Source organism: Chelonia mydas, chromosome 3 (genome assembly GCF_015237465.2).
Source record: "Chelonia mydas isolate rCheMyd1 chromosome 3, rCheMyd1.pri.v2, whole genome shotgun sequence".
Taxonomy (NCBI): domain Eukaryota; kingdom Metazoa; phylum Chordata; order Testudines; family Cheloniidae; genus Chelonia; species Chelonia mydas.
Window position 1 is genome coordinate 86,890,863 of NC_057851.1, and position 11,879 is coordinate 86,902,741.

The 11,879-nt window shown below is 41.9% G+C and overlaps 1 protein-coding gene across 1 annotated transcript in view; it reads left to right on the forward strand.

The window, feature by feature from the left end:
- Nucleotides 1–10,703, forward strand: part of RFX6 (regulatory factor X6) — a 51,321-nt gene extending 40,618 nt beyond the window's left edge. The window contains exons 15-19 of the mRNA XM_007056767.3: nucleotides 394–516; nucleotides 2,196–2,405; nucleotides 4,636–5,148; nucleotides 6,879–7,097; nucleotides 9,804–10,703. Coding sequence (XP_007056829.3) covers nucleotides 394–516; nucleotides 2,196–2,405; nucleotides 4,636–5,148; nucleotides 6,879–7,097; nucleotides 9,804–9,997 — 1,259 coding nt within the window. The 3' untranslated portion in view covers nucleotides 9,998–10,703. The remainder of the gene's footprint in view (nucleotides 1–393; nucleotides 517–2,195; nucleotides 2,406–4,635; nucleotides 5,149–6,878; nucleotides 7,098–9,803) is intronic.
- The last annotated feature ends 1,176 nt before the right edge of the window (nucleotides 10,704–11,879 follow it).

Here is an 11,879-nt window from a genome sequence, read left to right on the forward strand (position 1 = left end):
CAACTCCAGGACTCTGTGGACCATTGTCTGGTTATTTAGTACAAGACAAACAGAAATAGAGCAGAGTCAGGCTCATTCTAGCGGAGTGCAGCCTTATCTACCTCCAGTGTGTGCCCTCTTCATGTATAAAGCATGTCTCACTTTCATCAGTATTTTTCTTTGATGTAATTAGTGGCCAAATAGCCTACAGGATAGTAAACATATTGAGCTAGGTGGGCCAGTGCAAACAGAGATTAGAGCGAGAAGTTAGGCACTATTCCTTGTTGGTCTTGGCAGGTCATTTAAAGTCCAACAATTATTTGTTTGTTTCACTTGCTTCTTGTAAAGTGTTGAGAGATGGTCACAAAGATAATTTCATTACACTCTCTCTTCTCTCCCTCCACCCCCGCCAAGGTTCTTTTCATTTGATCCGTATGCTACTAGATGAGTACATCCTGCTTGCCATGGAGACCCAGTTCAACAATGACAAAGAACAAGAACTCCAGAATCTATTGGACAAGTATATGAAGAATTTGGGTAACTTGATTGTTACATTTGATTCCTTTTGTTTTTATTTATTTATTTAAGCCCAGACCGTGAAAAGACGTATGCACATACTTAACTTTTAAGTACATGAGTAGTCTCGCTGACTCCAGTTGGACTACCCATATGCTTAAAGTTAAGGTCTTTACAGGACTGGAGCCGTATTTCACCTTTAGGGTACATGTACACAGCAATTAAACACCCACAGCTGGCCTGGGTCAGCTGACTTGGGCTTGCAGGGCTCCGACTGTAGGGCTGGAAAATTGCTATGTAGACGTTTGGGCTCAGACTGGAGCCCAAACTCTAGGACCCCGCAAAGTGGGAGGGTGCCAGAACCCAGGCTCCAGCCCAAGCCTAAAATATCTATTCAGCAATTTTTAGCTCCACAGCCCGAGCCATACAAGCCTGAGTCAGCTGACCCACGCCAGCTGCGGCCATGTTGCAGGTCTTTTATTCCAGTGTAAATGTATCCTTGGTGAAGTATTAATATGAGCAAAGGCACAACAGGAATTTTAAAAGAGCATTTTAAGCATTTCCAGCTATCATTCTACTTTAACCTTGACACTTTTATCATACTCCAGGCACTTTGCTGTGAGATGAATAAAGGTCAGTAAAGCTCAAGAAATTGTATTTGGACCAAATTCAAGTCTCATTTACACCATATAAATCGAGAGACCTGGGCTCAATGGAGTTGCTTTGGATTTACACCAGTCTAAATGAAATCAGTCTTCAGCTTTTCGTTTCTTAATGGTCAAATTCTGCTCTTTAATACAAGCAGTTCCCATTGATTTAATCTGAGGGGGGAAATTGGCCTTTTATTATTAATTAATTATTATTATTATTATTCAGCTTTACAGAGTTTTGTGCTATGAAAAATTTGCATTCAACTTGGGGACTCGGGTGGGACTTGAGGACCTGAAGTGAAATCCTGGCTTCACTGAAGACAATGGCAAAACTCCCATTGACTTCACTGGCGCCAGGTTTTCACCCAGGGTGAGCAATGAACTTGAGAAGTACTGGAAAGAACAAGTACCTTTTTGCCAGGCAACACTATAAAATGTATGAGTTTTATGGGCTTTTGAGCTCCCCTCCTCCACCCTTCATATGATTAAGGATTAAATGTTATAAGCCTAATTCATTCCTGGTGTAACTCAATTGACTTCATGGCTGGAGTGTTTCCACTTACTTTAATGACATTTCCAGAGGGATACATTTGACCCAAATAATTACCGGTATTGCTTCATTTATGAGCAGTTCTTCTGTTATGATGTAGGTCTATGGACATAGAACACAATGGAAGGCGTTTGAGCAGGGAAGGGGAAGACTAGAGTGACACTAATAAAGTTGCATATGTTGACTATGTCAAATTTGGAGGCTTTGTAGGATTTTTGTTTTAAAATAAGAGACCAAACAATGTTAATGAATCACTAACAGGCCCCTTGTATTCTCATCAGCCGGTTCACATGCTGATGTATACAGACAGTGAGTTTACATGCTATATATGCATACAATCACAATCAAGAATGCATCCGATGAAGTGAGCTGTAGCTCACGAAAGCTTATGCTCAGATAAATTGGTTAGTCTCTAAGGTGCCACAAGTCCTCCTGTTCTTTTTGCGGATACAGACTAACACGGCTGCTACTCTGAAAAGAATTTTCTTATACTTTTCCAGATGCAAGTAAAGCTGCCTTTACCGCATCACCAAGCTCTTGCTTCCTCGCAAACCGCAACAAAGCTGCTACCCTTCCTAGTGACACTTCAGTCAAAAATGAGTGCCTTGCAGAGCAAACGTATGTGTCATTGTCTGCCAACCAGCACAGCAGTTTATATTCTGGTTTGAACCCCTTCTCCACTGGGGACAGTGAAAATATGCAGCTAACAGGTATTAATTGGTTTTTAAGCATATAGAAAATAATAGGTAATAAGGAATTGCCAACATGGATTTGCCAAGAACAAATCATGGCAAACCAACCTAATTTCCTTCTTTGACAGGGTTATTTGCTTTGACAGGGTTATTAGATAAGAGGAAATCTGTAGCCATTATATATCTTGATTTTAGTAAGGCTTTTGACACATTCCATGTGACATTCTCATAATGGCATGTGGTCTATATGAAATTACTATGAGCTGGTTGAAAGACCATACTCAAAGACACAGGTGCTGACTTTTGTTTTTCCCGCTGGGTGCTCCACCCCTACTTTCCCCCAAGGCCCTGGTCCTGCTGGGCCTCTTCCCCTGAGGTGCCGCCCTCGCTCCGCCTCTTCCCTCCCCCACTCCACCCCCTCCCCTGACAACTCCACCCCCTCCCCCGATGTCCCCCTGCCCACAGTTCGCTCATCTTGACCCTCTCCCGCAAGTGCCTCCCACCAGCCCCTCCCCGATTGACAGCCAGCCCCGGGGCCCACCGAACAGCTGATTGATGGCCAGCCCTAGGGCCACAGAACCACAATGGCTGGTGGGTGCTGAGCATCCACTATTTTTTCCCGCGTGTGCTTGAGCTCCAGAGCACCCACAGAGTCAGCACTTTTGCTCAAAAAGTAGTTATCAGTGGTTTACTGTCAGACTCAGAGGACTTATCAAGTGGGGTCCTGCAAGGGTCTTTCCTGGATCCAGTGCTATTCAATATTTTCATTAATGACTTGGACAATGAAGTGGATAGTACGCTTGTAAAATTTGTGAATTACAGCCAGCAGGGAGGGGTTGCTAGCATTTTGGAAGACAGGATTGCAAATTGGAGAATTGGTCTGACTTCATCAATGTGAAATTCATAAAGACAAGTGCAAAGTACTTCACATAGAAAGAAAAAATATCAATCACACAACTACAAAACGGGGAATAACTCAAATAGCTCTAAATTATCTAGCGTTATAATGGATCACAAACTGAATATGAGTCAACAGTGTATTGACTGGCGTGTCATATATAAGACACAGGAGGTAATTGCTCTGCTCTATTCTGTACTGGTGAGGCCTCAGCTGGAGTAATGTGTCCAGTTCTGAGCACCACACTTCAAGAAAGAGGTGGACAAATTGGTGAGAATCCAGAGGAAAGCTACAAAATGATAAAAGGTTTAGAAAACCTGAATTTTGAGGAAAGGTTAAAAAAGACAGGCGTGTTTTAGTCTTGAAAAAAAAGTAAACTGAGGATTTACCTGAGAACAATCTTCAAAATTGTGAAAGGCTGTTATAAAGAGGACAGGGATCAATTGTTTTCCATGTCCACTGAAGGAAAGATAAAAAGTAATTGGCTCAATCGCCCCACAGCAAGGGACATTTAGATTAGATATTAGGAAAAACTTTCTAACTATAAGGATAGGTAAACATTGGAATAGGCTTCCAAGGGAGGTTGTGGAGATTTTTATTGGAGGTTTTTAAAAGCAGGTTAGACACACGCCTGTGAGGGATTGTCTTGTACACTTGGTCCTGCTTCAGCTCTGGGTGCTGGGTTAGATGACCTCTCAAGGGCCCTTCCAGCCCTACGTTTCTGTGATTCTATGCATCAGGATCTTCTCTTTATTGATATAATTGCTCTTTTAGTCTATAGTTACTAAAGGGGGAATAACAGTGTGTAAACTTTATGTAATCAACTGGTGATTGTGTTATGGGTCCCCCCTAAGCCAATTCAAAGAGGATATGAGTTGTTACAGTCGCTAGCTGCAGAGCATTTGCCCTGGAGCTGGAGCTGGAGCCACTCATGCTTTTAGCTCTAGAGTTCTCCAGTTCAGTCCTGGCATGTTAGCCAGTAGAGGGTGGTTGTCACATTAAGTGGAAGCACATCTGTAGATTCGAACCACTGTGGACCTCAGATGCTCAGGAGGAACTTCCTTTGAGCAGTGGATAGAAGCATCATTGCTTCAAACATTTGAGGTCCACAGCAGTTTGAATACCAGAGGTGCCCCCCTCCTCCATTGAATGTGGTGGCTGCCATGTTGGCCAGCACACCAGAGATTGAACTGAGGGCCCACAGATCCTCTGCAGAGCAGCATAGAGGGGAACCCATAACACACACTCACCACTGTATTATATTTACAGTTTTAGAAAAACCCACTCTAGTCAGCATCTGAGAATATCACAGCATGAACACTACCAAACACTAATGTTTGTTTCTTTCAGGTCAGCTGGAGCTCTCTCAAAGCACTGGTCATCTGATGACTCCACCCATTTCCCCAGCCATGGCCAATCGAGGAAGTGTTATCAACCAGGGCCCAATGGCTGGGAGACCGCCAAGTGTAGGCCCAGTGTTATCCACACATTCACACTGCTCTTCCTATTCAGAGCCCCTTTACCAGACTTTGTCACAAACCAATCAGAGCTATTATGGAAGCAATTCCAATTACCAGGCCATGTTCAGGCCCCAGACCCCTACCCCTTCAGGAGTTTATCACCACAGGGCAGAGCACAGTCGATTCGCAGCCTTGAGTGAGCAGCAGTTCTCCAGAGACTACTTCAGTAGCAGTTGTGCTGTGTCTCCATACAATCCCAGGTCTCCCTCCAACTACGGTCCCTCCTCGACTACACAGGACACACACAATATGCAGTTTTTGAACACTGGGAGCTTCAATTTCCTGGGCAATTCAGTGTCTGCTGCCTGTCCAGGAGCAACATATCCCCCTAATGCTTCCAATGGTATTAATCTTTATAATCATCTTCTTTTCTCTCGGATTATGTATTCATACCCAGAGGCAATACTTGCTCTTTGTCTTTTGCACATAAGGTGTTCTTCAATTCCTGTCCACAACTTCAATCCTCCTGTGCACCCTGGCTGGTTGCCACTGCTTTGATGACACAAAGCAACTGTAAAGCCAGTGTAACTAGCTACTTGAGGATTGACTTCCCGATTCCTACTGCCCCAGGGGATACCCGGGTGGCACAGAGTGCCTTAGCAGCTCCTGTGCTAACCTGCCTCTAGCAGAGTTGGCCTGTCGAGCATAAAGGGAGTATGGCCCATGTCTCTGTGCTTCAGCAATCTCCATTGCTGGAAGAGCCCCTTCGGCAGCTGGTATCAAATGGAGCAACCCTCAAGTTGCTCTTCTTAATACCAGGACAAGTCCCGTGGCCAGCTTGCCCCCAGGCAAGGGTAGCAAAACAAAAGTAGCTTAAAGCACAGCTTGGTTGCAATTCAGGATTTTGGTCCTAGTGTGGATTGCTGTGAACTTAAAACAGTGGCCATGTCCCACCCCAGAGATGTGGTCGGTGAAATGATTCCTATTGGGACTGTGACTTGTAGATCAGTTTATGAAGTGCTTTCGGGTCCTTCAGGATGAAAGGCACAGCACATATGCAATACCATTATAATTAGAATTTTCTTCTCTTGTATTTTTTCTTGGCTATCCATTTCAAAATCTGTTTACTGTTATGGGTCAAATTTTCAAAAGCACAGAATTGAATTAGGGATATGAAGCTGAGTAGATGCTCCTCTGACTACTTGATTGTGGCTGAGATAGGTTTGACTCTGACTTTACATTGAAAGATTCACTCTGTGCCAAAATCTTGGGCAAGTTTTTAGATTCTCTTCTCTCTTCATTGCACATAGATAATGCCTTAGTGTTTAATAAGCTGTGTGCCAAGGAATTCACTAAGAACTACATACTGTAGCTAGTTAGGGAAAACTTAAAAGAAGTGGATTTTACATAATGGATTTATTGTACCATAATCACTACAACCAGTGACTTGTAGCTAATTTATATTAGTTCTATAAATAATCCTTGTTTAGTTTTTCATATACATATTCAAGAGAACAAAACAAGGATAAATAGAAAATGAAGAAGTCTGGTTTGGAACTAGATCCAGATATTTGAGCTAGGGTTTGAAGTCTGAATTGAAGGCCATATAAAAGTTAAGTGTTTTGCTTTGCATTCCACTGTACCAAATTCTTGTAAGGGTGACTGTTCTAGTTAGGTTTTCTCTACAGCATATCAGGAACCCAGAAAATTGGCCCCTTCTGGTTTTGGAGCTGACCTGGAACAATGAATTTCAACTTAGAGATGCTATTCCTAGACTACCTAAAATTTAATGGGTTCAGCTGCAAGCGTTTGGTTTTGACCCATCTCTGATGATAATCATTTTTGCTCTTCAAGAGCATGATCTGTCAGCAGTTCTCAAAGCACTTTACTAGCATTAACTAATTGAAATCTCACAGTGCCGCTGGGAAGTATTATTACCTCCATTGGACAGATGGGGAAACAGAGGCACAGAGGGGTAATGGATTTCCCATGGTCGCGCTGCTAGGCACTAACAGAGATGGCTGTAGAACCCAGATCTTCTGACTCCCAGTCATGCAGTCAAGCCACTAGAGCAATCTTTCTTTTTTATGTAGTTATTTTATTTTACTTTTTTGTTTTTTCTCCTATCAATAGGATACTATGGAAACAACATAAACTACCCAGAATCCCACAGACTTGGCTCAATGGTGGATCAGCATGTTTCTGTAATCAGTAGTGTAAGCAGCATTCGACCACTGCCGCCATACAATGACATTCATGACCCACTCAACATCTTAGATGACAATGGAAGAAAACAGGCAGGCTCCTACTATACAGATTCCTCATCTTCAATAGTCTGTCGGACCCCCATAAGTAAGTACCTCTGATGATCAAGCAAGCACTATGAACCTGGTAACACCTTAATACAGTGTAGTCTAAACACCTTTGCCAAATCTTGTAGTCCTTACTTAAGGCAAAACATCCACTGATGTCAGTGAGTTTTACCAGAGTGAGAACTGTGTGATCCCAAGGTGGTTGGAAAGGTAAATATTAAGAATAAAGGACTAGTTCATCCCCCTTTAACTCCATGGAAGTCAGCTGCATTATACTAGACCCTTATTTTGATTCAATATTATTAATGGGGTCAGAAGAACTGCAAGGAAGATGTAAATCACAGCATAATTAGGCTCTATATACATAATATGTATTTGCTTCTAGACCTCAGCTATTTGATTTCTTTTCCCCACTTTTCTGCCTATCTTGTGCAATAAACAGGCAAAAGAGGCAAGAATAATGTCTTCTATTTTAGACAGATCACGTGTAGAGCTGGTCAGGAATTTTTCAACAAAACTTTTTTTGGTCCAAAAATGCTAGCTGTGGGAAACTGAAACTGTTCAAGCTTCAATGAATCTCCCAACTCAAAAAGAGAAGGTTAAGGAGTGACTTGATTACAGTCTATAAGTATCTACATGGGGAATAAATACTTAATAATGGACTCTTCAATCTAGCAGAGAAAGGTATATATAACACAATTCAACAGCTGGAAGTTGAATCTAGACAAATTCAGACTGGAAATAAAGTGTAAATTTTTAATGATGAGAGTCATTAACCGCTGGAACAATTTACCCAGGGTTGTGATGGATTCTCACCGACAATGTTTAAATCAAGATTGGATGTTTTTCTGAAAACTGTGCATTGGGAATTATTGTGGGGAAGTTCTATGGCCTGCGTTGTACAGGAGGTCAGATTAAATTATCATAGTAGTCCCTTCTGGCCTTGGAATCTATGAATTTATGAATTCACATGACAATAACACAACCATTGGGGGGGGGTTCTAAATTGCCAAAATATCCAGTTTTGACATTTGAAACAAAAAGTTTGAGGTTTCTGAGTCGAAATAACTTTTCATTTAGAAATGTTGGTTATTTAGACTTTAAAAAAGGTTTTAAAGGTGGGCGGGGGAAGACTGACATTCAGACAAAATATTTTGACGTTATCACGATGAAATGTTTTCATTCACCCAAACTGTAAAATATTTCTGCCAGTTCTCGGAAAATTTCTGCGATTTTGATTTTTTGTCACGATTCAGGATGGGAATTTTTTTCAAAATCTCAAAAATGCTCACAGAACAGGGCATTTGTTTTCAGCTCAGCCTGAATCCCATCTCACTTGCACTCTACTAGATCATGCCTTTTCTTGGAGTTTCCAAACCACTGAAGCCTGAGTCTTGATAACTTGTTATTGGTGATGTTCCCTTTTTTTAATGGTTAATGGTTAGCAATTTTCAAGACTTAGCAATGTTGAAATGCTCAGGGCTATCCTCCACATGTGGTTGAATATGATCGCCCCAGCTCTCTTTCTGGCTCCTTCTTGCCCACTTTCTCCGAGAGATTTGCATCTGTCTTCTAGTTAAACTAGTTTTGACTAAAAGGGCCACACTTTTGAAATATGCAAAAAATTTTGTGGAACTGTGCACTAATTCTGTGGCTGCACATGCCAGTCAGGTATCCCTGTTGGCAAATCTGAAAACAGTTAATTTGCTATTGGCACATACAGTCTCCTGATTGTGAGAACAATCATGGTAATAAGTGTGAGCAACAATTTGGGCAAGACAGTCAGACTAAAAATGATTCCCCAAATCTACGAATGGACAGCTGCCCACTCATCCTGCCACTTAACTGTGCCCTTGTTCTTTTCCTTGCAATAACTTCTTAAAGAGCTGTATTCACCTGTGCCAGTCATAAAGAAATCCCCAAACAGTGTTTAACTATGGTTCTTCTGGAGACTTCCAAATAGCCACTGCTGGCTGGCTGGCTTCTTTAAGAGAAACTTCAGCAGGGAAAAAACACTCTAGGGATTGTCCTCATCAAGAGCCTTTTGTGTCCAGTGATGATATTTGCCAGGTGGAAGGTTTGATTTTTTACACCTGGAGGCAATGGTGCAGTCTGAGGTTTGGTCAACACTATTAACAGATGTTGGTACAAGTACATTGCTCAGGGGTGTGACTTTGCCACGTTGCAGTTGTATCGACCAAACTCCTGGTGTAGACACACTATGCTGACGGGAAGACTTCTCCGGTTAACTTAGCTACCAACTTTCAGGGAGGTGGAGTAGCTACCCTGACAGGAGAACCTTTCCCATTGGTGCAGTTAGCGTCTTCACTAAGCTTTACAGCAACATAGCTGCACTGGTGCAGCGCTGTAAGTGTAGACAAGCCTTAAGAGTCAATACTGGAATGAATGATGCTTGATGGGGGAGGAGGAGGAATAGCAAACATGCTTCATTTTGCACGCCTTGTGTTAGAGATGGCCTCCTGCTGTGAAGTTCAGCTGGATTTGTAACATCCTAAAAATTCAGAGATGTTCCTTCAGATCTGGGATTTTAGATTATCCCTTTAGAAAGAGAGGAGCCATTTGGGAAATTCATATCTGAATCCAGAATGGGTTCAGATTTCAGCCCCCCTGCCCTCCCCATTACCTGTGTTTAGGGAGATGGCATGTCTGAATACAGGCCTGTACCTAATTAAAGTAAACTGTAGATTAAGATAGAGAGAATCGAACAGACAACGTGCAGTGATAGTTACCTTTCTTTTCACAGCTTCTAATATGCAAACTGCAATAGCTGCATCCTCCTCCCAGTGCATGTACGGAACATCTAACCAGTATCCCTCTCAGGAAACGCTGGACTCCCATGGGCAGCCCAACAGAGAGATGGTGCCATCTTTACCACCAATCACCACGGTCTTCATGGGAGCAGCTGCTGGAGACACCTGAATTAGGAGAGGCATTTTATTTTTTTACACTTATTTTCCAGTTCTAGCCTCCGGTGGTTTTGTTAGTTGTCAAAGCCCATCAATGACTGGGATGAAAAAGTATTAAAAACTGGTCTTAAGGAACCCAGCCTGAAGATATTAACACCCACACAGAAAACAAGCTGTAGTCAGATTGTGCCCTGCCCATGAATTGCTCAGAAATTGTCAGCATCAATGCGGTTCTGAAGTCATAACTTCAGGCTGAGCAGAAAGAACCAACGATTCTTGCAGACATGTCTTGGCTGTGAAGAGATGATTTTTCCCATTTTTAATTTATTAAATACACTGTTTCAGTCTTTCACGTAAACCTTTTTTGTATAAAAATTGTTTATTTAATGCCTGTGATGCTTGTTATTTATTAGGATTGCAGAGTCACTGTTTACTTTCTCTTGTTTGACAAATAGTCAAATGTATGTGTTCTACCTCCTATGGAAATGTTTACAAGGTCAATTTTTTACGGCTTCAAATCAATCTAAATCAAAATTCTTAAGTTTTCTACTGTTGTGCATTAAAATGTCAATTTCGAATGCTTAGTGCCTTATGCTCCTACTTATGTTAAAGTTAGAGTCCACAAGAATTAACCATGTTTTAGGGCAGTTTGTTTCTTTTAAAATAATAATAATAAAACTTTAAACACCTTTCTTATTTAAATCCCACCTTTAGAGACTGCAAACATTATCCTCTAAATATTTCATACCACTGCCTGATATTGTTGCCAGATAACTGAAATTAAATGGAAACTGCCACAAAATCTCCTGGAATTCTGAAAATATTTGTGCTGTATGGGTCCAATCCAGTGCTGACTGAAGTCAATGGAATGACTGTCATTGTCTTCAGTGGGCCTTTGGCTAGGGCTCTGTGTACCCAACACGAATGTAGTGCAGATGATCAAAACATATGGCAAAACTCCAGTTATGCTTTAATAACTTTCCCTTTAAAAGGGTCATGATTCTATAGGAGTGTTTGTGGAGGGGGCGGGCAGCAGAGCCGGATTTAGGGGCAGGCGACCTGGGATGCCAGGCTTGGGGGGCACTATTTGGTCTAGGGCTGGCCCTGCCCATGAGCCTCTATATACAGCATTTTCAAGAATTCTATAGAAAGGGGCTGCAACGGTGAGTGGAGGAAGGGATTTATTGGAACATGTGTTCCTACACATGAACAGAGCAAAGAACAGATGCAGAAACATGCAAACCACACATCGGTCCTAAAATGGGCTACGAATGCAGTGAAAAATAAGGTATTCAAATGTTTAACAAATGGAGGGGAGGTGCCAAAGATGCTCCCCTCCTGGGGCACCATTAGGTCTAGGGCTGGCCCTGATGGGAATAAACACATAATGCTAACCTGTCATCATATACATTTAAGAGGAGACAGTATTACAGTCACCAATTTTGGTTGGATGTATTCTGCGAAGGTTCATTAGAAGATATAATCTTTAATTAAACATTAACCTTTAATTCCTGGAGACTCCAGGACAATCCTGGAAGGTTGGCAACCCTAGACAGGATCCTACAGAAATGGTCTCAAGCCACAGCATTCAGATTTGGATGTAAATGCAAATTTCCCAAATTTAAGGGGCTGTTTAGTTTTATTCGTCCAGTTCAGTCCATTATACACAACTCAGATGAGGATTAGAACTTCCCCATGTGTTGGAGCCACTGGGTTTTTATGGTGGGGGGGAAATGGGTTTATGATGCAGTATTCAGTTTAGTTTCATCTCCTGCATAACTTAATTTCCTTTTTTTTTTTTTTACCGTATCTTCTGTCATGGAAGCCTGATTGCAGCAGAAAGGCAATAATACAGTCAGTGTGAGTGCACATTTATCTGCTATGGTTTCACAGCA